The sequence below is a fragment of the Alligator sinensis genome, unplaced genomic scaffold, assembly GCF_000455745.1.
Source record: "Alligator sinensis unplaced genomic scaffold, ASM45574v1 scaffold781_1, whole genome shotgun sequence".
Lineage (NCBI taxonomy): Eukaryota > Metazoa > Chordata > Crocodylia > Alligatoridae > Alligator > Alligator sinensis.
The window spans coordinates 4,879,932-4,904,442 of record NW_005841845.1 but is presented as its reverse complement, the minus strand read 5'-3'; the positions used below and the strand labels follow the sequence as shown (position 1 = coordinate 4,904,442).

The 24,511-nt window shown below is 60.2% G+C and overlaps 1 protein-coding gene across 5 annotated transcripts in view; it reads left to right on the top strand.

Moving 5' to 3' along the window:
- The window catches only part of ST3GAL3 (ST3 beta-galactoside alpha-2,3-sialyltransferase 3), a 252,539-nt gene extending 228,564 nt beyond the window's left edge, over window positions 1–23,975 (top strand). For 4 of the 5 annotated variants that reach the window (XM_006015801.3, XM_025206885.1, XM_006015800.3 and 1 more), the window contains 2 exons: window positions 8,466–8,612; window positions 22,921–23,975. In XM_006015801.3, coding sequence (XP_006015863.1) covers window positions 8,466–8,612; window positions 22,921–23,010 — 237 coding nt within the window. In that variant the 3' untranslated portion in view covers window positions 23,011–23,975. Of the gene's footprint in view, window positions 1–284; window positions 940–8,465; window positions 8,613–22,920 lie in introns of those variants that run through there. The other variant, XM_025206872.1, reaches the window with a different exon arrangement.
- The last annotated feature ends 536 nt before the right edge of the window (window positions 23,976–24,511 follow it).

Here is a 24,511-nt window from a genome sequence, read left to right as displayed (position 1 = left end):
AAGGGAAAATGCACAGCAGGTGGGCAGCGGCCAGGGAAGAATCGGCCAGAGCTTTGTAACGTTGCAGAGAGTGCCCTAGTTCCCCCGTGTCACCGAGGCAGCGTGTGGCCTGCGGTCACGACCACGCCACAATTCTGCATGTGCCCAAGGGGAGAGACTTAAGGCTGCCCGTGTAGCCACAGCCGTGGCGTGTCCCAGACAGCCTGACGTGGCCTGACCTCCGTGTGCTTTCCCAGACAGCCGTCATTTTATATTCATTCTGTCCCCTCCCTTTCTCCCTCCAGCCCCACAGCCCTCTTACCCACCCGTGGCTCCATGTCCCGGTCTCCACCGCTCGGGCTGATGAGACCAGTCCTAGCCTCTCTGCCCTGCAGCAAATCATCAGACTCCTCCACGCGCTCAGTCCTGCCCAGCCCAGCTCCTCATCTGTGCTGTCCTGCCCCTTCCCCCCGGCTTCCCACCACCCCCCCGCAGTTAGGTGCCCAGCTGACTGGTGGTGTCACGGAGCTAGGGTCAGGGAAAGTCATGCTCCGTGGGGATGAATTCTTCAAGGACTTTAGCTGCAAACATTGAAGGCCCTGCTGAGCATGGGAGACTTCAGTTTTGTAGCGGTCACGTCTGGGCAGACTTTCCCAGGGTTGTACCCAAAACGAAGATCGCAGCCCTGCCAAACTCAAGGCCCCGCTCCGCAGCCTGTTTGCGTGCGTGTTGGCTCCTAGCACGTGCTGCTCTGTCTGAGAATTCACGTCTCCTGGCAAAGGCTGCGTTGGTGTGATCCTGCTGGGTCTTTGGGCTTCTGGCTTTGCTGGGGTGAGAGGACTCCCAGTGACTGTTCTTGTATTGCTGGGAATTCACTGCCTTTGTTAAATTCACTGGAAATCTTCCTGGCTCCTGTGTTTTGGAAGGGGGCAAGTAGCAGCTGCCAACCTCTGCTCTCCAGGCCATTCATTACCTGGCTGCCCTCTAACAGCCCCAGTCCCTTCACTCTCTCCAGGACAGAGCTTTTACCTGTCCCTAATTGTTCTTGCTGAACCTCACTGAATCTCTGCTACTCTTGCTCCTTCCTTGGTGAGGGGGGAGCCCAGGCCAGGGTCGCCCGGCAGGGGAGGGCCCTTGGGGAGTGGTGTCCCCTGCATGTGTCCTGTCCCGGAGGAAGGAGGAATGTCACTTGTATCCCAGGGATGCCCTGTCCCACCTCGCCTGTCACGGCTCAACGGGGTAGGACCTCGTGCCTGGGCTAGGACAGGCTCTCACGGACGGACTCCCCAGGGGGGTGGCGAGCAGCCGCGCAGCACCCCAGCACGTGTAGTGTTGGGAGGGAAACCACGGCAGGTGCAACAGCTCCCGTGAGCTGCTCGTCGAGTCTTGTTTCTTCACCTTGCAGCCAGAGCAGTAAAGCCAGTTACAAATCCGGGTCCCGAGCCAAATCTTCCAGTGCCCCTTTGTTCTCCGTACTGTCCCCAGTCCAGCATGTGGCCCCGTGCTGGGACTCAGTGCCGCTGCTGTGGCCTGGGTTGGCCGCCCTCCATGCAGGAGTTCGGCCAGACCAGAGCAGGGCTGCTGCGTGTGCTCAGACTGGGGCGGCTTATGGCATCATTTCCCATGCTGTGAAATAGGAGTCAGTTATTTTGACACACCGGGGGTGAGGTGCTTGGGTCCGGTCCAAGCGTGGTGAGGCAGACGCTGGAGGTAGGAAACAGCGCCTTCCAGCATGACACAGCAAACATGCCACGCGGAGGAGCTGCGGATGGGCTCAGCCACGGAGAACAGCTCATCTGCGGGGGCTCAGGCACCCCCAGCAGCATGCAGCTGTGTGTGCATGCACGTCCGTGCTGGGACACGCGGCTCCTGCACCGGCCTTCCCCCCTGCTAGACGTCCATTGCCTCTGCCCCTCCGTGCTTGCCCTCCAGAGGAGCGGGGCCATTGCCCTGGGGAGGGCTGGGAGCCGCCGAGCTTTGCCTTTATTTTCTCTGGATTTGTTTTTATTCTTGCACACATGATCCGACTGCCCAGAATATTACATGTAATCTATGAGCAGAGGAGAGGAGCCGGAAATGAGAAGGCTGTGAATGGACGTTTACGAGGTTGCGATAGGCTGTCCAACACACGTCAGATTGGGAAACCAAGAGGGCTTAATTGAAACCTGATGTTTGGCTTCAGGAGAGTCCGTCTGGGCATGGAAAGGAGATGGTTTATGAGGTTTGAAGAAAAGCAGTCGTTGCCCATGACCTCTGTGCGGTCGCCCCGTCCTCCCGGGGGCTGAGGCAAGGCAGCGAGAACCGTGCGGGTGCAGGCAGGGTATGTGGCTGGCCAGGCCAGGGCTGGGCTTTAAAGGTGACTGCACCTATCGAGGGATGGCCTGGGCATCCGTGCTGCCAGAAGTTGGTGGGGGGGCCCGGGGGCTGGGGAGCAGGGCAGTAGCAGACGGCACGTGTTCAGACTTTCCCTGGGCAGTCTGCTTGCAGCACATTGGCGCCCAGCCCTTCCCCACATGAGGGGCTGCCAGGCAGGCCTTGTTTGGGAGCCTGGTCGAGGTTGACGGGCTCCTTCGTAATTGGGCTCAATGCAGCCTCCTTGTAAAGGGCAGCAAGTTCCGCTCTGCTCCACTTCTAAGGCTGAAACGAGCATCGGGGCTCCTGGCGCGCCACATATGGAAGTGATGTGCAGCCAATTAACTTTGTGGTTTGAGGGCTTTTCTGCACGGCTGAGGAGAGCAAGTAGAACCGCTCACGGCTGATCTCCAAGGGCTTCTCCCGGGAGCTAACAAAGGGGAGCACAGGCCCATCCTCCCCGTCAGATTATGTGAAGTGAGCCGGATGGATCTGGAGGATGCAAGCGGGGGCAAGGCCGAGGGTGTTGGGTTTGCACCTGCGGCCCTGGGAGCGGCAGCCAGGACTCGCTCCTGCTGGCCGGGATGCCAGCTGGGCACCCACTATGGACCGCAGCCAGGCTTTCCGGAGGTGACCGCAGTCTGGTTGTGCGGGTGCATCTGGTAGCCCTGTCATCTGGGGCTGGGGCTGGGCAAACCACTGTAAAATGGACAGTCTCCCGGGCTGTAGGCACTGGGCCCAGGGTCTCTGGCAGCCCCGCTCCCTCCCACCCCACAGGAGCCCTGCTGAGTGCCTGTAGGGCTGGCCAAAGTGGAAGAGACGGGCACGTCCTGGAGCGTCATCCCTCGGGAAAGCGGCGGGAATTCAAGCTGACCCTCGTACCTATACCTTCAGCAAGCTGCACCCGCAGGTGGCCCAGGAAGGCCTGGGGCTTTCCAGTCCTGCTCGTGGCACGAGCCGTGATCCGGGCAGAGGGGGCGAGTCGCTGCCTCCTGCCCCGGGTGCAGTCACCAGGTGTGCATGTTCTTGGCTGGGTCCGAGGGACGCCCGCGCTGACCGAGGCAGCCTGGCACGCGACGGGCTCAGCTTCCGACCTGACACAGATAGCACCTGTCCTCAAACGGCGGTTGCCACAGTGCTGCAGGCGGAGAAGGGGTGTGTGTCTGTTGTTGCTGCACAAGGCGACCGGCACACCTCGCTCTCATCTGTGACCGGGGCTCCAAGGCCCTTGCGGCAGTGCCAGGCCTGGTGTCTGGCTCCGTGCGCGCTGCTGGCCCGTAGATCTGCGCACGATCCGCCGGAACGGCTTATGAAACAAAACCCTGCTGCCCGCAGCTGCGGGCTAACCCTCCGCTCTGTCCCATGATGGAAATTGGGAGATGCATGGATGCACTGAATCTGTACGTGTGACCCTGAAGTTCCTTTCTGCTAAACCTGCTGATCCCGTCCTGTATAGTTTTACTTTAAGCTTGCAAGATGTTCTGCACCTGCCAGTCTGGCAGCGCTCCTGCTTGTACCTGGGGCTGGAGTCACTTATATGTGAAGGCTGTGGGTCAGGCAACGGAAATGGCTGCACGAGATCTGCAGAGCTGACGGGGTGTAAAACCATCTTACTGAAGGCGTTGCCCTGCACCAGCGCAGCTTCGGCCTCGCAGAGCTGTGAGCTGGCGCGTTTTGAGTGGATTTAGCACCTCAGCCAAGCACTGGCAGCCCCAGAGTTGACCTTTGGATCTGGATAGTCAGTGCGTCCTGCCCCAAACCTGCTTCCCTGGCTCTGCAGCTATGGCCAGGCTGGGCAGGCAGCCCCCAGGGTGCCGTAGTGCTTCCTGCCCGCGACCTCGGTTCGTTGCAGGACAGGTTTCCATTGCACCGTGGAATCACAGGAAATGAGGGCTGGAAGGGAGCTCAGGAGTCACGTCTAGTCCAACCCCCTGCTCAAAGCAGGCCCAGCCCCGACTGCATCATCCCAGCCAGGGCTTTGTCTACCTGGCACTTCAAAACCTCCAAGGATGGAGACCACCACCGCTCTGGGTAGCTTGTTCAAGTGCTTCACCACCCACCTCGTGAGAGTTTTTCCTAATACCCAACCTCAACTTCCCTTGCTAGAACTGGAGCCCATTGCTCCTAGTCCTGTCATCTGCCACCACTGAGACCAGCCCAGCTCCATCCTCTTTGCAGCCCCCCTGCAGGGAGGTGAAGGCTGCTATTCAATCCCCCTCGGTCTTCTCTTTTGCAGCATCAGGCAGCCCAGTTCCCTCCGCCTCTTCTAAATCCTGTGCTCCAGCCCCACAGCCATTTTCATTGCCCTCCGCTGGACTTTCTCCAACGTGTGCACATCCTTTCTGTAGTGGGGGGCCACAGTGGACACAGGACTTCAGGTGTGGGCTCCCCAGTGCTGAACAGAGGGAAGAATCACTGCCCTGCATCTGCTGCAACGCTCCTACCCATGCAGCCCAGGACGCCGGTAGCCTTCTTGGCAACACGAGCACGCTGCTGGCTCCTGTCCAGCTCCTTGTCCCCTGTCCCCCCCCAGGTCCTTGTCTGCAGAGCTGCTGCCCAGCCCGTCACCCCCAGCCTGCACCGGTGCAGGGGATCGCTCCCTCCTCAGTGCAGGACTTTGCACTTGTCCTTGTTGAACGTCATAAGAACACCATGGCCATGCCGATCTCTTCTTTCCAGGCAGTGGCTGTGGCTTTTATCACCCACTCGCTTTCTCCATTGTGATCCCTGCCAGTGTGCAAGGGCAGAAGCAGTGCAAGGACAGGAGTAGTGGGACCTGCATCCTGCCTTGCTCTGGTTTCACTGGCAGTTCCCTTTTGTGCTGTGGGGAACTGGGTTAGCAGGCTCCGAGCTGCCCGGCCAGGCTCAGCCTGTGGAGCACGCTGAGGAGGCTACGTCGATCCCACACCGTCCCAGTACCAACCACATCGGCTGAGCGCACCCACGCCCTGCTGCACAAAGGCAGCTGCAGCGTTTCAGGCTGAGGAGGTAGCACGCATGGAGCGAGCCCAGCATGCCCCGGGCAGCACCATCAGGCACTGTAGCGGAGCAGTAGATATGCGCCCTAAGCATGTGCAGAGATCCTTTCTCCCCCTCTCTCCTGCGTCCTGCTGCCATCAGGGCGTTGCCGCTCTCTGCCCAGGATGCCCCGGGATGACAGAGGCCTCACACTTCAGTGCACAAGTCCTGTGGATGGGCCCAGGTCACAAGGGGAGGAAGCAACGGGCTCTTTCTCTTCCAGTTAGATGGTAAAACTGGACTCCGCAGGGGCATCGCATCCGATCCCTTCTCCTCTGGTGGACCGTTCCCTGCTCTCTGCCACCAGACCTCTAAGGAGATTAAGGAAAGTCCTCCTGGTCACAGCAAGGGATAAGTCAGGAGAGGGAGAAGCAAAGCTGCTCCGCTTTGCCTGTCTCCAAGACCTGACTGTGCAGCTGGACTCCCGTGGCGCCAGCGGGCTCAGGGGTCTCTGCGCCAGGCATCAGCCGCAGGAGCAGTGCTCGGGCTGCCGACTCCGGCCGCAGGGACTACGGCTGCATCCACGCCGGGTGCTTCGCTGGTACTTCCAAGCGGTGCTGGCCGTCTCTGCAGGGTGCAGGGAGGAAAGGAAAGGGGGCAGCTCCTGCAGCACAGGGGGGCTGCGCGCCCCTCGGGAAAATTCCCATAAAAGCACAAGCATCTGAAAGAAAAGCCCAAGGGTGTTTTGTTATTGTAGGATGTGGTAGCGATGCATGGTCCCGTTGCACAGCTCATGTGTGCTCCAAAGGCTTTACAGATACCACGTGATCAGGTTTGCCAGCTGTACCCAGAATAACACGGGGGGAGGAGGGAATTTTTGGGGGGTGCGCAATTTTTCCCCCAGGAGAATGCAGTGCAACATTCAGTCAATGCATCAGTCACAGCCAGCATTAATGTCGTGTTGCAATTGTGATTTCCAGTAGCAAATCTGGTAACAACTCCCCGTTCTTCAGAGAAGGCGGTCATGGCCGCAATAATCCATCTCTCTCCCGCACAGCGAGGTAAAACCCCAGAAGCGACTGGAATCCATTTAGCCCCGTAGGGTGTCAGGTATTTCTGCAAACAGATTTACAGCAATAATTTCCTGCCAGCCTAAAAGGCGGTGACACCACAGTGACCCTGGCACGGAATTGAAAGCAGCTAGACTTCCCCTGCGGCGAGTGAAATGCAGCGCTCTCCCCTCCCTAGCAAAGCCTCGGGCAGAGCGGTGGGAGGCACGGGGCCACTGAGCCTGCGGTGTGCGGGGCTGGGGTTGCCATGATGCCCCAGGGCGCGTGTGAGAAGCAAGGGTTTTTCTCATAGCCTTCATGGAGCAGAGATGAGAGGAGCTGCCACGGCCTGGGGGGGCGGGACACACAGCTTCTGCGTCTATAAGACTACAAGAAGCGCTCTGCTGGGGAGGACCGAGGGTCCGTCTAGCCTGGCCTCCTCACTCTAACGCTGGCAAGGACGGGATGCTTTGGAGGAAGAGGACAAGAACCAGGGCAGCAGGTGTGCAGGGGAAAGATCAGAGGTGCCTTCACCGCGTCACATCCCCAAGACAGAGAGCCCCTCTTTTCTTAGCAGGGCAAAGACGCGTGGAGACGCAGCGAGCTCTGTGGCCCAGCCAGGGCAGCATCAAAATACCGGTGGGAAGAGTTCCCCAGAGCGCCCCATGGTTGACTTCCCTCTGCTCCAGGCGCCCGTTTCACCCAGGACACAAAACCGTAGCTCAGCAGCCCGTGGACCAGCTGCATGTTTCTCTTTGCGAGAGCAGAGACCCGCAGGACTACGTGTGATTCACTGGGTGACTCATTTGTTGTCATGCATTTTACCAGTGTGGAAAGGGCTCGGTGGGGTTTGCTGCAGATTTCATTTCAAAGCTGCCACTGCAGTCGCTCTCTCCATTTCATGTTATTTTGGGGCCACGTCACATTATTTAGCTAAGGACGGTGACCCTCAACCAGGTGCCTTGAGAGCCTTTCAAGCGTGGCACGGGGTGCTGCGTGCCGTTAGCCCAGCCAGGTCCGCACACACGGTTCACACGAGAAACACAAGGATTGCAAATAGGAGTGCGTCGTGCGAAAGCCGTTCTGCCCGGCTGCTGCCTTCCTGAGTTCTTTGTAAAAAAGAATTGCTCTGGTGTTTTTCTCTAGTCGAGAGATGAGCGCGAGGTAAGAGCTGGCCTTTCCCCGGGGGTCTCGAGTCTCAAGGTCGAGAACCACCGGCGAAGGACAGCGGGCACGGGGCCCGCAGCAGGTGCGGCTCCTGTCCCGTAAGGAGTCAGGACATCTCTGTTGCTGTCAGGCTGATTTGTGGGTTTTTAAGCTGAGTGAGAGGCAGGCTGTGAGCGCTCCCCGACCTCGCTCTGCCCCAACGCCGCCGGCGAACATGCACAAGCCAGAGAAGGAGCCCCTGCCCGCAGGTTGTTTTCCAAAGGCAACACAGCCGGGGGAGGCCGGGCGCCGCTTGGATCCTGGCGCCCCCATAGCAGGCGTCTCCCCTGCACAGCACCGGGTCTGGGCGCCCATACGGGGAAGCAGGGTGCCCCCTAGCCCCCGGTCTCCCTCCATCCCATCCCGGTGCTCGTGCAGCTGCCTCAGGTGGCACGTTGTCCCCCGTGCCGTGCTCCCTGCTGCCTCCCTTCAGCCGGCCCGGTCAGCTCTCACGCTCATCTTGGGCTGGCGGGAAGCTGCTGGGGATTCAGACGCTGGCAGCTGCTGTAACGTCTGAGAACAAATGTCGACGCTCGCCCTCTCCAGCCACGGCTGGCCTCTTTCACCACCCCTCTCCCGCAAGACTTGCTGCCCTATCTCCAGGACGCAGAGCCCACGGGAGGGAGAGGGAGAGGGAGAGCTGAGCCCCCGGCGCTGCCCCCCGCCTGGCCAGACTCGGGCAGGAGAAGCCGGGCACGGAGCTGGAGCAGCCATTGCTGCAGGGGGTGGCAGGGTTTCCTGCGCAGGTTAGAGGCTGCGACACCCTTGGCAGCCGATACCCGGCTGGGCCCCGGCCCCTTGCTGCTCTGCCAGGGCTTGATGTTATCCCTCTGTCCCAAGCCCTTGACAGGAGGTTGCATTCATAGTGGGGATGGCAGCAATGTGCAAATGACTCATGTCCCTTCTTTTTCCCTGCCCCAGAACATCCCCACCCTGGGAAGCGTAGCAATAACCATGGCGCTCCACAACTGCGATGAGGTAGCAGTCGCGGGATTCGGCTACGACATGAGCTTGCCCAACGCGCCGCTGCACTACTACGAAAACATCAAGATGTCGGCCATCAAGGAGGTAGGAGACGCTCAGCTCGACATGAGAAGGGATTTTCCTCCCTGCTCAGACTGGTGCTTTGCCTTCCTCTGCAGCAGGGGCACGGCCTCTGCCTGCACTCTCTGCAGCGTCCATGAACCCCCTTTGCAGCAGCAGGTCGCTGGTATCCACAGCACCCCTGCTTTCCCAGGGGCAGGAGCGATGCCTGGGGCTGTCAGGGTGACTATCCTGGTGCTCAGAGCTCAGACACGGGGTTTGTCTGGGCTGGTTGGGACAGGGCTGATTCTGCCTCTGGCAGGGCTTGCACTGGAGGTGCCCTTGCAGCTCCTCACCAGCCCCCTGGCTCTGGGGTTCTCTAATTCTCTCACATTGCTCTTCCTTGGGCAAGGGATGGGCACTAGCCTTGGTATCAGGGACGAAAAGCACATGAAAACCCAGGCTGTGTCTGGACGCGCTCTCAAGCATAACTCGTGTTACAGAGCATCCGGACGTGGACAGAAGAGTCCCTCAGAGCACATGTGGTGCAAATCTGTACACTGCTCGGGGCTGACACGGGGGCAGCAGTGAAAGGGAGAAGTCAAAGCAGCACCAACTAGGGCAGATCAATGGGAAAGCTCCTGGGGGACGGGTTGCTTGGGGCCTGGCACCTCGCCTCCCTCTGCTCTCTGTGCTGGTATCCCCCGGCTGCCCAGGAAGCAGCCGCTTGCTCATCTAAAGGCAGCCACGGAGGTGCGTGGTCGCAGCAGCGCTGTGATGTCAGGAGGGGCCTGGCCGCCGTCTCTCGGGCATGGCCTCCTGCTCTCAGCCACGTTTGGCCTGGTGAGGGGCAGGGCTGTTGAGGGCAAGGTGGCTGGGAAGTCAGGGTGCTGGTCTGAGGCTTGGGGGAGCTGGGCTCAGCGCCTGGCTCTGGTGCTGGCATGCCCTGTGAAGTCCTCGTGGTTGCTCGGTGCCTCGGTTTCCAAGCTAGGCCAGGCACCTCCTGCCCACGTGGGGTGAATCAGTTAACCAGGTGCTCAGCTTCTCTGGGAACCACCTGAGCCGGCCAGATGGACCACAGCCTACAAGCTGTTTCCCCTCATATTTCAGCCCTCCTTCTCCTTTTGAGCTCATGTACCCACATGGCTTCTGTTGCCATCTCTGGAGATGGGTCTCAGCCCCGCTTGCCCCAAGCCATGCCCAGGGGTGCCTTGATGCACATTTTCCCTAGCTCCCCTTGGAGGGGTTGAACCCGGGGCTCCAGGGGCCCTCCGGGCAGCCCTGCTGGCACTGGCAGCCATATCACGCACTCGTTCATAAAGGATCAGGCTCCATCTCAAAGCAAGGTAGGTTTTGCCTTTGCTGCTGTTGCAGAGCCTCATTCCATGGGTGGTTGGAAACTTTCTGTTTCCAGCCAAAATGTATTCCGGCCAGTTCCCATGCGTGTGGTCTTGTGCTGGCATTGTCCTTGCACTTAAACACCTCTTCTCAAAGGAGAGCGGGGATCTCTGCTCAGCCCCGCGGATTGGACGTCCCCCCAGGAGGGGATAAACATGGACCGCTGCTGCCCCAGGGAGGTGGGAGATGTTTCCTTGCGCCCGAGGCCATTTGCTCAGGTTCGAGCCACCCCTACTCCCCGGGTCTGTGAGCCTGGTGGGCAGATCCTTGTGCCGCTGGAGGTTGGGTTATTTGATACGTGCCCACCAACCTAATCCTCACCACGCATCCACGGCTTCCTCTTACATGGCAGTTGCTGGGACCGGCAAAGCCATCTGCTCCCAGTGATCAATAATAGATGCTCCCCCATTGCCCCCCATCACGACAAATTGTTTGCGCTATCACAGAACATGAAGAGGGGCCAGGATTGCATTTCCTCCTCTCCCGTTAATATTAATGGCAGCTGGTAATTGCCAGGGACCTGGGGAGGAAGTCGCAAGGTGAAGGGCAGGAGCCCGGGGAGGGGCAGGGGGTCTTCTGTGTTTGCCCGCAGAGCCTTGATGGAGACTCGGTCAGACGTGGGCTGCGGTGTGCAGTGTTGAGAGGAGAGACCAACGTGTACTTTGCAGGCGGGGAGGTTGCTCGTGCTCCTGGGCTGGTGGCTTGGCCAATAGCTGGGTGCAGCACGACCCGGCCTGAGGGCACGGAGTCACTTTCCTTGCACTTCCTTTATGGCGTCCGCATCCAGTCTCAGGCCTGGCCATGCCTTGAGGAGCAGCACGCGCAGATTGCTGCACTGGAACCACACGTGTACCGACTTCATCCCCATCCTCCCGTCAAGATCTGGCGGGGGTCTGCTCCGTGCGGGAGGAGCGGAGTTGCTTTCAGCGCACAGCTCAGTGCGGGAGCCTGGCACGGCAGGTCGCATCCACCCTGCGGCTGCGTCAGCACATTGCGAGTTGGAGCTGCCCAAGTCGGCCCAGGTTTCCTGCCACAGACTCTGCCTCTGAAAGGGAGCCCAGGGATTGTCCCCAGACCCTCCAGGCTGCAGGTACCAACACAAAAGGCGCTGCCCTAGCTGCGATGGCTGGCTCCTGCACGAGTTCAGCTTGGGGGTGGGAAGAGCCTCCGCTGGCACTGATGTTTGTGGGGACATTTCCTGCCCACCTTGAACAGGGGCTCTCTGTGGGCAGACTGCAGGCAAGAGACCCAGGTTTTACTCTCAGCTCGTCCAGCACAAACGGGCAGTGCCCTGTGCCACCAGAGCCATTTCCTGCAAGGTGCTTTAAGGTCTGAGAATAAAGAGCCCTGAGCCAGGCTGAATGCAAGCAGCCATTCAGACCAACCTGTTGCATGGTAGCGCCCAGCCAGGGCCTGCTTGGGGCCTGGGTGGGGAGAGGGGAGACCCAGGTGCCCCCTTGGGCACCGTCCCCATGCGAACGGCGCTATGCAACCTTGCGTGCCTGAGTCGCCTCCAGCAGCTGCAGGAAGCACTGGCGCTCCGCCCTGAAACCACGGCTGCTTTTAGTGAGAAAATGCAAACGCGAGCCCCCCCACCCTCCGGCTCCGAGCTCCCAGGGGTCACGCGTGTGCGGGTTCATGCGATCCCCTTTGGGAACTGCTCCCCTGTGCGGGGTGTCTGGAAGGAATGGGCCCACAGGCCACGGCGTGTGCTCCCCTCACGAGGCGTGCCCTCGATTTACACTCGATGCTCGCCTGACATCTCCCCGGACACCCTCGGAAACGTGACTCATCCCTGGGGAATTTGTTCTGACTGCACACAAAAGCCAGAAAAAGGCAGTCTCAGGCTCCCGTCTGGGTGGAGACAGCCCCTCCTCTGCCGAGACCGGGCCACCGCATCTGCCCCTGCCCATGCCCGTGCATGCCACTGACAGTTGTGCACGTGAGAGGTGAAGCAGGGTTTGCACGGTCATGGTGCATCAGACCTGCCGTCCGTGCTGCGTGCGCCGGCTGCTCCGGGCATCGCATTCGCACGGCTGTAGCAGGGGAGGCGGAGGGCACCCACTTCCCCTGGGGGCTGGGCACCGCTGAGCTCCTTCCTCCAGACCCTGGGGGCACCCAAGCAGTGCCACACCAATCCCTTGGAACTGGGCATGGCAGGGACACCTGGAAGCCCCCTGGACTCCAGCGGGGTAGCTCCCTGTGGGTAGCTTGACCTCCCTCCACGCGGGCAGGACGGGCTTCACAGCATCACAGCGCCTCATCCTGGGGTGCAGGGCAGGCTGCTGAGCCCCCATCTTCCTGCACAGACGCAGGATTTGCCGCTCCCCTGTCCCAGACGCTCCGGTCCAGCCTCTCCTGGGACCACCCCCCGGGCAGCGTGCTCCACGGTCCGACAGCCCTGACCACGAGGGACCTTCCCTGGAGATTCAGTCTTTGTTTCTGCAGTTCTTGCCCTTGTCCTTTTGCACCAGTAAAGGGGCTTCACAGGGGTGGAGGAGTGAAAGAGGAGGGCTGGGAGCCAGGGCCTGGCCTCAAGAACATGTGTGTGTTCACTGGTTGGTGACGCACCCGTGCCACTGCCCCTGGCAGCACAGCAGAGCCCGTCTGACGCATGCCTCCATCCGTGGCTTGTGTCATGCCAGATGACGTGGGACACTGGCTCCGTGGGACTCCCCTCTGCTCAGAATAGAAACAGGATCACATAGGGCACATGCCGGGGTTACATCCTGGCGCTTCCAAGCTGCAGAGTAAAGGCAATATCCTGATTGATTTGCCACATCCTCGGTGTGTCTGGTGGAAAGATCCACGCCGGCCCTGGGGTTACGTTGGGGTTGTCTCCCCGGCGGCTGCCTGTTGGGCACGAGCTTCATCACTCTTGCTGGTCACAGGGCGGTGTTTCAACTGCTCTTTCTTTTGCTGGCAGCTCTGCCGGGACCCTGGAGCCCGTGTCATCTGGGGCAGCGTGCCAGCAGCAGCAAACCTCTAGCACCCGGGAGCGCTGGACTGCAGCTGGCTCCTCCTGGTCCGTACCAGCCTCCGGCAATGTCTTCTTCTTGCCCCTCTCTGTGCCATGCTGCTGCTTCCCCTCCTGCTGGAGCCTCCACTTGCTCCACACTGCAACTTGCCCGCTTTAGAAAGCCAAGCTGCAGGCTGAGCTCTGCCGCTGTTGGTGCCGTCCTGCAACCCCGCATCAGAGCAGGCTCTGGTGACCTGCCCAGCATGGAGGGAGCTGGCCTGGCCCCAGCTAACTGTGCCCAAAAAGTCAGTGCCATAAGCTCCGCCTGGCGCAGGAGTCTCCCGACTCGACGACTGTCTCTCGTTTGACTCGGCCGAGGGCGGGCTGCAGCGTCGCGGTCCCTTGCAAAGCAGCTGGATAATTCTGGCCCCGTTTCACACGCAAACGTTTATCAAAAGCCCTGTAGAGAATGAAACTAACCCCACGGAGACTTTGCAGCGGATCAAGATGAGCCAGAGAAAGTGGGATGCCTCCAGGTAGCTCCAACACGTGCTCCGGACTGCCACTTCCATCCATCTGGACTCACTCCACCTTTCCCACCTTGATTTCCAGAAGCACCATCCCCATGGCGGCCTCGGCCCCAAGTGCTTTGCTTCACATCAGAGAGCAAAATTGCATCTTCCTCAGAGCCGCACAACAGCAGTAGCAGTTCGGCCACCTCTGCCCTTGGCTGTGCTGGAGGGATTTGTGCTCGTGTTCTATCAGGCCCGAGCCCCATGCCCACAGACCGGCCGTGCTTCATTTAATAATGCGGGCACCAGTAAAGGCAACAGTGAGCACGGATGGAGGAAGGCCCGATCTGGGCCCCGATCCCATGGGCAGATCCAGGATCCAGCAGCCTTGCACCAGCACGGCTGCCAGGAGCCACAGGGGCCCAGGGCCTCTGCCTGGATGCTGTGGGGTCAGGGCTCGCTGCTGCTCCAGGGTTGCCCTGTTGCAAAGTCAGGAGAGTTCTGCAAAGGGACAGTTTACCCCATTTTAGCATCTGACGGAGCCTCGGAAAGCTCCTGCCGTAATCCCAGAGATGCCACCTGCCCTGCCCGGCAGGGAGGCACGTTCTGCGCAGCTGGCTACAGCCCTGCCTCGGCGGTGCATCGCTGCGTCTGCTGGATGATCTAGGGTTACGCACCTGGGACTTGGCTGCCTGACCTGTGAATCACACGCGCATTGTCCCTGAGCCCCGAGTCTGTGCTTTGCCTCCTCGAGCTCACTCTTACAAAAGGCGGGCGCTTCGAGCGTCTCCCCTTGTGCACTAAAGCTTTTTTTTTTTCAGTTTCCCGTTACTTTAGGCTCTCCGTTGCCTTTGCCAGTCCTGTGGAGAGAAGAACAAGCCTCAAATCCTTGCTGGGGCAGGGCTGTCTCCGCCTCATCCTCCTTTATAGGCATCTGTGTCTGTGAGCAAAATCCTGGTGCAGCTGCAAGGTTTCATAGTCTTGCTTTCCGTTCTGCCGCCCAGCCTGGCTCTCTAAATGTGCCGAGTCTTGCAAGCCGCTGTTCTCGAATACAAGGCAGGGAAAACCCACCCCTGGAAGGATGCAGGTGGGGAGAAATGAAGGTGAAGAAGGGATTCAGATTTTTTTTAAAAGGTACTAAGAGTTGTTACCGCATTACGGAAATAATCCAGTGCCTCACACAGAAATAATTTCGGAGTGGGAAAATGACAGCGAGCTGAATGCAACGAGCTTGTGGACGTGAGGCGCAAAGAGACCTGGGGGAAGAGGGCCAGGTTTAATGGCCCAGGGGAAGCTCTCCTCCTGCAGACGGATAAGCCAGGCCCCTCACACGCTGGAAGACCCGCTCCGAGGAGGGTGTCCCATAGAGCTCACCCTGGCTTGGCTGCACGGCGATGAGCTCCAGCCTGGGATACGAACGTGGCTGCTGGAGCGTTCCCAGAAGAGACGAACCTCCCGCCAGGCTGGGAGGAGAGCACGTGTGGCCTGTCTCTCGGTGATGGGCCACCACAGCTCACGAAAGAAACTTGCTTCGATCTGTTAGAGCTGGGGATAGGAGCAGCGCGAGCTTATGCATCGCCTCTGTCAGTCGGGGACCAGCCTGCTCCCGTCACGGGGACTGCGTTGGGAGCTGGAGGGGAGCATCAGGCATCTGCTCTGATGCTGCAGGAGCAGCCAGCTGCCTTTGACGGCTGAACATGAGATACTCGGCTTGACATGCCGCCAGACTGAGTGGGAGTGGATGGGCAGCCCCCAGCCCGGGCGGCCGTCTGATCTCTCCCTGAGATCACAATGGAGGCTTGTAGGCAACGGCCCCGCTTCCCCCGCCGCTCTGCGTGGGACTCTGCAGGGCATCGTCTTGCACCCTCTCGGTCAGTGGGCGCAGGGGCCGCGCAGGGAGGCAGCGGGCTCGGGGCTGTCGGCGTGCAGATGACGCACGGCTTTGTCTCCTTCTCGCCCGGCCTGTAGCTGCGTCTCGGTTCGATCCATAACCATAACATTTGCAGCCTCTGCCTTTACGGGGGCAAACAGTCGTGCTTTATTGTCACCCAGCCTCTCCCTGTGAAGTCAGCCGTTGCTCTTTCAATCAGGGACCAGGGTAGGGGTGGGGGTGCCGCTCCAGCCCTCTTGAGTATCTTGAAGTTTCAGTAGCGAGCGAGACGAACAAAACTCCTTTGAAAACAGTGCGGATGTCTGAGCTGGTGATTTATGGACTGAAAACATTGCCATTCGAGCCTGGCTGATGAATTGCCATCGGAGCACGAGGAGCGGGGCAGACTGAAATGGAGGTCAGCTCTGGAGGAGGAGGTGAGGGGCTGGGGCGGGGGAGCTCCAGAAGGGCAACGTGTCTCGCTGGGGGCCTGCACTGATGACTGATGAGGTTCACGCGTCTTTTTTTCTTTGTTGAAAAGCCACCTGTTTGACTCGGGCGTCCTCTGCATTGAGCGAGTGCCTTGCATGGGGTTCCTGTCCATGGACCCGTACCTCCAGCACGGGAAGCGCATGGAAATGTGGGGGAAGAGCAGTCACGATCGGCAGGCAGGTATCTGAGGGCACACACCGCCAGGAAAGATAGAAACAAGGGCAAGAGCGGGGCGCAGCCTGGCACGTTAACAACGGGACCGACGGGAGGGCGGTGGGAAGTGGAAGCATGGATGCAGTGGAAGTGGTCTGGGCTGGTCGCTCGAGGAAGGACTGTCCTAGAGGCTCTGCTGGGCTGGGGGTTCAGTGTGGAGAGCGGCCTCTCTAATGCTGGCAGAGAGAAGTACCAGGGCTGTCGTTATCATGGGACCGGAGGACAAAAGCTCCCGTAATGGCAAGGCACAGATCATCTTTACCAAGCAGTCGGGGTGCAGCCAGAGGAGATGCCGTGGCGTTGGCTTCGGAGGATCTTGTGGGAGAGCTGAGCATAGGGAATCACCTGGGATCTAGCAGTCGCAGGGTGATGCCATTTAAGTTAAATGGGAAGATAAACCAAAAACTGCTCTGAGACTTTGGGGGTTTGGTTTCCAAAGGGCAGAGTTTGGGAAACCAGAGGAGCTGGTTAGCGAAGCCGCCTGGACTGGAGCATGCAGGAGTCTGTGCACGGAGGAGATTTGGAGTCTCTGAGTCCAGGGTGCAGCGTGGGAAGGAAGAGCCTGCAGGGAAGGTCACCACACCTACCTGCAGATGAGTAACCTCCTCGGAAAGGACGTCGCGTGCAAGCAGAGACCTTCCAGGACACGAGAAGGGGGTCAAGTGGCAGAGAAGGCTGCAACTCGGAGTCCAGGACGTGCAGGGCTAGCGAGGGCCACCAAGGGCCAAGGAGAATAAAACTGTGCGAAGGACAGGAAAGCCGTGGCAAGCGGCTGTTGGATACTTCAGAAATGAAAGCCAGGGAAAAGAACGTGGGACCTGTGTTGTGGGGATGGGGCAGAGGGGCAAAGATGCTCTGATCCTCTGAAGGTTAAAGATGGCCTGAACTCCAGATGAATGCTTCCCCTCGGCTTTTCGTTAGGTGCCTGGGAGCACAGCCAGGAAGGCTAACGGCAACGAGTGTGTACGGGGGCAAGCTCAGAGAGCGAAACGCATAATCCCTGTCCCCGAACGCAGGATGAGCCAGCACATGAAATGGTCCCCCCACCATGACAGCCTCAGAGCTCCCCCCACACGGCTCTGAGGGCCGCAGCAGAGGCAGCCAGGAGCCAGGGAGAACGAGCAAGGGGCTCGCATTTGTGAGCTAAAAGCAATCGCGATCTGAAACTCCCCCCAGCCCCCTCCCACCTCGCATTCGGGGCTCTGTGCACGTCGTGAGAAGCAGGTCGCCTGCTGCTTAGGAGAGCCCCAGCCCCAGCCCCAGCCCCTGGGATTGGCGTTGTTCACAAACGCCGCAGGAATATCCGCTTGTGGACAGCTGAACACGCATGCAAACGTGCTCGCCGAGGTGGGCTGGTAAGAGCCGCGTAACGCGAGCAGCCAGCCGCTGCCGTCTCTGGTACGGTTCATTCCCAGCTCTCCCCTGCGAGGCCGTCACCGCGCATCGAAGCTGTAACGGGGGCACGCACCGGAGCAGAAGGGTGCGCTGGGAACCGTCCCGCTCCAGCCTCCCGGTCCCCTTGGAGGTGTTTTCCTTCGATTTTACTTCCTTCACTGACTCGTGGCGTTTCACGGGATTTCAGCAGTCGAGATGAGCTCACCTGACAACAGCACGTGCCCAGCCACCGCGTGGACTGTAATCGGTTACAGACGGACGCTCCACTTCCTTTCCTAGCAGGCTTGTCTCTGAAACCTTCTCAGCCTTGTAGCAGTCTGCTTGGGTGCTCTGGCGGGTCCAGGTACGTCCAGTCTCCTGTTTTCCCACCAGAATTGCCCAGGTGTAAAGGCCCCTGGATGCCCTGGCTGGTTTCCTTCCCTATTGCCATGGGGCTGCTTCGACTGAGCCTGAACATGCACCAGAAAGTGACCCATCAGGTGACCCAGGAGAGCCCCGGAGCAGAGGAAACCCACCCTGATTCCCAGCGGAGGAGGAGGGCTCGCGTTCCTCACGGGTCCTCAGGGATACATCACTCTTGCTTGCCGTGGAGGCTGCTGAGTTGGCTTGCACTAGCGAGAGCTGTTCAGCACGCGGGTAGGAGCCAGCGGCAGAGGAAGGGAAGCAGGAAAAGCCTCTCCCAGGTGCCAAGCAGGCGCTGCCAGGAGCCGGCAATGCTGGGCACTGGAGGCAGGGAGTGGCCAGACAGTTCAGTCCCTGCCGGCGAAAAGACTCAGATCCTGGAGGGAGTGCAGGGGGTGAGCAGGACTGCGGGGAAGGCAGGTGGACTCCCCGTGCAGCCGAAACCCTCCTTTCCCATCGGAGTCACCTGACCTGGCATGGTCGGTCGGTCAGTCGGGGCCAATGCGGCTGGTGGAAACAAGCAGGGAGCAGCAGCAGGAGACGAGTGGGTGAGGACACGGCACTCCTGCCAAAGCCAGTATTAGTGGGGTCTGCAGACAGCACTGCCCACCCCAAGACCAGAGCCAGGTGGGCCGGGACCTTGGGGGCAGGATACAATGGAAATCCTTGTGCTGCGGCTTTGACTTGTCAAGGGAAAAAGGAGGAAGAAAAACAAGCTGCAGCATGGCTGGAGATGGGCTGCGCACGAGGCCGAGCTGGCTCCTAGCCACATTGCCCGCACGCTGCCCCAAGCAGGCACGTGCAGCTACTCCCCCGGGCCTGCCCACACAGCCCCCCGGGCAGAGCTGGGAGCAGCCCAGCCTCGGCGATCCTTGAAGTCCCTGCTGCATCAAAGAACGATGCATCGGCTGAAAGAGCTCCAGGGCGATTTGCAGGCAAGATTGGTTACAAAGACACCTTGACATTTCCCGGAGAGGCGTGGGGGACACGTCCCGCAGCCCGGTGCAGTGCAGCCAGGTTTCCCCACCAGCCACCCCTGCATGCCTGCCTGGCCCCGATGGAGGGAGCCTCAGACTGCAGGGGCCTCGATCCTCCATGCCCTTACCAGCGTCCTCGTAACAGCCCCAGTCTGCAGGACTTGAGTGCTGGGGGCTGGTGGGTGCCACGTGTGGACTCTCCAGCCCTGAACCACGCACGTGCAACGCTCCTGGTTCTGCAGAGCCAGCCCTGCTGCACCTGCTGGTCAAGCCCACCTAGTCCCTCGTGCGGCCGTGCCGTGACCCTCCTACTCGGTACCACGGGAGCCTGAGCCCCGTGCACGTGGATGGGACGTGGGTTCCCAGGGCAGGCATTCAGGCGCTTGTGGCCCATGACAGCCAGCGTGTGCTAGGGACCGAAGCACACGTGAGGTCAGTCTCTAGGCACTTGTGAGACTTTCCCGTCTCCCTGCTTGTCTTGTCTAGCCACACGGTGCAGGGATGTGATTGCATTTGCTTGCTTAGTCACGTCGGTCACTGGGAGCCAGTTCCTCTGTTGCGATCAGTAACCTGGAGATGAGCCACATCCCTCCCACCGGTGCAGTGCCCCGTGCCTGGCAGCTTTGCAGAGCAGCTCCCCATGAAGGCTCTGGACTTGCCCTTCCGGAGCAGGTAAAAGGACAGGCCAGGGCCCTTCCTCTTCACCTACAGAATCCTGCTCTGCCTCAGGTTTAAGCCAGCTGTGCAGCGTGGCAGCGTCAGCCCGTGGCGTGGCCCCCCTGCGTCGTGAATGTGCCTGCGTTCCTAAGCAGGCACCAACCGAGGTGACCACGGACCCTGCCGGCTGGGAAGATGCCTCACCAGAGTCTGTGTTATGCCAAAAAAAGTTCCTTAAACACCAGGGCCTGGATTGGCTTGAGAGCAGCGGCACAGCTGCCCTGCCCTGCCCTGCCCTTGTCAGCGTGTCACTGGGTCTGACCATGACCCGTGCACCTGCATCCCAGCTTGACAGCCGTGGGCCCCTGCGTGCCTGCGCCGGAGGCCCGTTTGCAACCCGTGCGGGTGCTCAGGCAGAGCTGGTGGCTTCTCTTCTCTGTGCATGTCAAGCCAGGCTGCCCTGGGCACAAGTGGGTCTAGCTCTGCATCCTGAATGACCAGGACCTGCTAGACCAGCCCCTGCTCCACCCACACCTTGGAGACTGATACTTCACAGCCTGCACCCAGCCAGAGGATAACCAATAGCACTCAGGCCATGGCCGTCCGGAGACGTTTGGCTGCCAGCGTCCGTGCCAGTGCACAGCTGCTGACACTGCAGGTTTGCTTGGCTGCTTACATGCTTAGTGGCCTGCCAGCAATGCCAGGCAGCTGCGTCAGCAGGACACCCCGGGCCCACGGGCAGGCATCCCAGGGCTCCTCGTGCCACCATCTAGCGTGGGGCTTTGTGGGACATTGCAATGTGCTGCAATTCTCTCGGGGACTTGGAGGATGTTTGTGGGAAGCTGACGACTGCCTCTGCTCCAGGCAGTTCCCACCGTCCCTTTATACCACGTGCTCTGTCCTTGGCCTCCCTGCCATCCCGTTGGCAGGAGCCCCAGCGCTAAGCGTATCACGGCAGTCCTCTGCTCTGCTTTAGGGACACGGCCCCTCACTCATCATTGCTGGTGGAACCGAAGCTGCGGCAGCAGCACAAACAGCAAAGCCAAGGAGGGAACGAGGCTGCTGTGGGGAGCCGGTATCTGCTGAGCAGCCGCATGCTGTAGAGCAGTAGCTCCAGGACCCTGGTGCGAGCCCTGAGCAATGGGGTCTGATCATGCTGCTGGCCTAGGGCACCCTGTGGGGACTGCAGCATAGCTGGAGGCAGAAGGCCCCATCCCTGGAGCATGGGCTTGCTTGCCCCAGTCCATGGGAGCTGAGAGCTGTTTTGCCAGTGGAGAGATGGATGGTGATGGCTGCTGCTGGGTGATGGTGGGGATGCGCGCACCGGTTCTGCCCTGCCACCCACCCGAGTCTTGTGTGGACATAAGCATGCGCAGCGCTGTCCCAGGATGACACAAGTGCTGATGGTCGCATTGGCTGCTCCACCGCCACCTCTCTCCTCCGGCAGTCAGGGAAGGGCCGTGATCCTCATGTCGTTGGGTGCATAGAGCGGTCCAAAACGCTACGAGGAGGGAGGGTTCCCTGACCAGCGTGCTCCCGGGGCACGGTTCTGATGCCAGCAGCAGTTCCCAGGGCTCCCTAGCTGCAGAGCCGCACACCCGGGGCCTGAACAGCGGCACAGGAGGGTCAGGCGTTGTCTGGGCAGGGGCTGGAGAACAGCAGAGTAAGCATTTGTAGACTGAATGGGAGTTGGGCATGGGTGGATCTAGGATTTTGAAAAGGGAGGTGCAGATGGCAAGGTGCATCGTCACCGATAAAACAACGCACATTTTTCTCCAGTTGAAGAACGTCTAAAAATAGAACGTCATTGGAATGAGTTAAAAACAGTCTGTGAAATAGGAGCTCCGTGACCAGGAGCAGCTCACGGGCAGCAGCATGGCAGAACAGAGGCCAGCTTCATAAGCAGAACATAGGGACCATTAAAAAGAAGAGGGTCATTAACACCTGTGGAGTGCTGGATCTGGCACGGGGTTGGGAGCATGGGGAGGTGTCCGGGGTTCTTGGGCCCATTGCTCCAATCCAGCCTGGGGACCGGCCCCAGGTCATTTGGGGCCAGGTGCATTTGACAGCCGTGCTCTGGAGAGACGGCTTCAGACCCCGTGAGCACGTGGAGGGCCCAGAACAGCACGGGTCCCGCTGGGCACTGCCGAACAGGGGTGGTTTGACTGGGTGGGTTCAAGTTGGGTGGCCGCTCCCCAGGCACAGGTCTGAGTGCAGGCACCCCTGGGGACACAGCAGCCCTGGGCAGGTTGTACTGGTGAGCTGGAGCCTTGGGCTCTGCGCCGGGCTCTGTCCATGGCCGGCGGCATAACCTGGGGAGAGTCATGTCCCCCTTTCTACCTCCATCCCCACTGCAGCATGGCTGGCTGCTGCGGCGTAGCCCCCTAAGCCGGTGTTTTCCAACCTTATTTCTTTTGCAGACCCCTTTGGAAAAGTTGAATGGAGGTGCGGGCCCCTCTGGATGGTGGCTGTGGGGGTTCACATAGTTTTGATTGATCACAATCATCTCTCATGGGCCCCTTGGGCATAGACTGTGGACATCCCCTTGGGTCCATGAACCACAGGTTGGAAACCGCTGCTCTACACAACAGCAGCACCATGGGGGAGCTCCAGATCACTAGGATTCCCTGCCTAATAATCCTTGGCATTGCTTGCCCTGAACACCGAGCTGACGGTTTTAGCATGCTAATGACGGCTCCCGCAGCCCTTTCCTGCGTGGTGACAGCTCAGGTAGAGCCCACCGCCGTGGGGCTGGATTTTAAAAAGGCGCGTGGAGATGGCAGGGTGCATCACCGCGTATTTTTCCACCAGTTAAAGAAACTAGAAGATGCACTGACACACTGGCGGCCCCAGGCTATAATACCTGTTTCAAATCAAAGCGAAAACCAATATAACTTTATAGCAACATACACCAATTTACTAGCTTATAAGAGATTGTTTCATTAGTCCTATAATCACTGTAGTTAAATGTACATCACTTATTCGGATTCACAAAACAAAAGCTAGTCTTCCTGAGCATCTTGACAGGGCATCCAGCACTTCACTGTCAGTCAGTTTTTCACGCCTGAGTTAACGTTCATCCGAGTTGCTATGACCACGCCTGAGTTAAGGGTTTTAGCTAAGGCTAAACCCAGTCTGCAGGGCTGTGAAATGGGAGAGGGAGACTACCAGGAGTGGCTAGCAGACAGAAAGGCTAGGTTGTTGAGTGGAACATCAGGACGGTTGAACAGCAGAGAGGGTCATTAACCCCTGTGGAGTGGCGAGATTAGCAGGAACCTGTTGCAATGAGTCATGATGAGGATTCACTCTCTTAGCACTACTTGGATAAAAATGCTGCTGCCTCTCCCAGGCACGTGGTGTTAAGTCTCAGGTGGAGCAGGAATCCAGGGGCAGGTGCACCTGCACCCCTGGATCTGCCCCTGCCGGTGCATCGGGGTGGGGGACAGCTGCTGACTGCTTGTCTCTGGTTCCCTTCCAGTCCTGGACGCACAACATCCAGCGGGAGAAGGAGTTCCTGCGGAAGCTGGTGAAGGCCCGTGTCATCACCGACCTCACCAGCGGGATCTGAGCTGCCGCGGCCACTGCGTAGAAGGGAGGAGACGGGTCGCCGCAGCGCCGGGAGCAGGCTGTGGGGCAGCCCCCACGGGGTCCCAGGAAACAGCGACACAGCCGGGTGCTCCGGGCAGATTCCCTGGATTGCCAGGCCGCGCCAACACTGTACCCGCTGTGCCCAGCCCAGGGGCTGCCGGCGGGAGCCGGGGGTGCGTCTGTGAGGGCAGCCCTCGAACTCAGCACCGCAGACAGGACGTCTGCATCTGGAACTGCATGGCGAGGACTCCGGAGGGTCCGTGAGCCAGACAACTCGTGCCAAACCCAGCGGCGCTGCCCAGGCAGCAGCGCTGAATGTACCAAGTATTATTTCCTCCCCCCCCAAAAAAACTGCTGCTGAATCATGTGACAAGCAGAGCCGGACTGTGCTCTGCCTGCCTGGGAGACTGCCCGTCCGACCCAGACTGGACTCTTGGTGCTGCTACAGTTGGAGGGGACGCGGGGAGATCCTGGGTGGAGCTGAGCGGGGCTAGCTTGTCTGCGCTCTCCCTGCTCCCCGCGGAGGCAGCCGCGTTCCCACAGCTGCTCGCTTGGACCTGGCTCTGCTCTGGCCTGCCCAGTGGCCAGGTCTCCCCTGCCCCAGCTGCGATGGCACGAAGGACCCTGGGTCATTGCGCTGCGGGGCTGCCAGTGGGTGCGGCATGGGGGCAGGGACCGCGGGCAGCCTGGATCTCAGCGTCTGGGAGCAGCGTGGCGCTTTGGCTCTGCGGGGGCGTAATTTATTTTTGCAAGCGAGTCCAACATGGCGCTGAGCCACAGCTTTGCTACGTGTCCAGGGCAAGTGCCACACACCTGGGCTTGTGTAGCCCCCCCCAGCTCATCCCCCGTCTGCCTCCGCAATGTTGGCTGGGGTGGGGTCTGCTGGGGGGTGGTTGGGAACCTCGGCATGTCCTCATCCCTTCCCTAGGTAAACGGCTCGCTTGTCTCCGTGCCACATGGCCTGAGGTGGGGGCGGGCAGGTCGTCCCTCGCGTGTCCCCCAGTGTCCTGGGAGGCGACTCCAGCCACGGGGAACTGTCCTGGGAAGGGGTGCTTGGAGCAGAGCCCCCAACAGCTGCCCCTGCCCCAGCCCCGCTCGTCCCCCTGCTTCCCCCCGGGGTTGGGGCCAAGCGTGCAGTCAGGTACAGAACTAGGAGCAAACGGTACGAGCACCTCAAGGTACGGCCAGGGGTGTCTCAGGTGGGTGTGACAGCCCCCCAGGGCCGAGCCGGGGCGCGTCCAGCCTGCTGGGACCTTCCCCTTCCAGTCCCGAGGAACCAGAGGAGCTAGAAACCCCCGTCCTCCCCCAGACCCTGTAGGGCTGACCAGGCCTGGTGGAGCAGGCGTCTGAGCCTGTCTGCCTTCCCCTACGAGCAGCCCCTCGCCTGCCCCTTCCCTTCCCCAGGGACCAGGCGGCTTGGTGCCCACAGTGCATCCCCGGGGGCAGAGCAGGCAACCCCTGCCCCGGCCGGGGCACGTGCA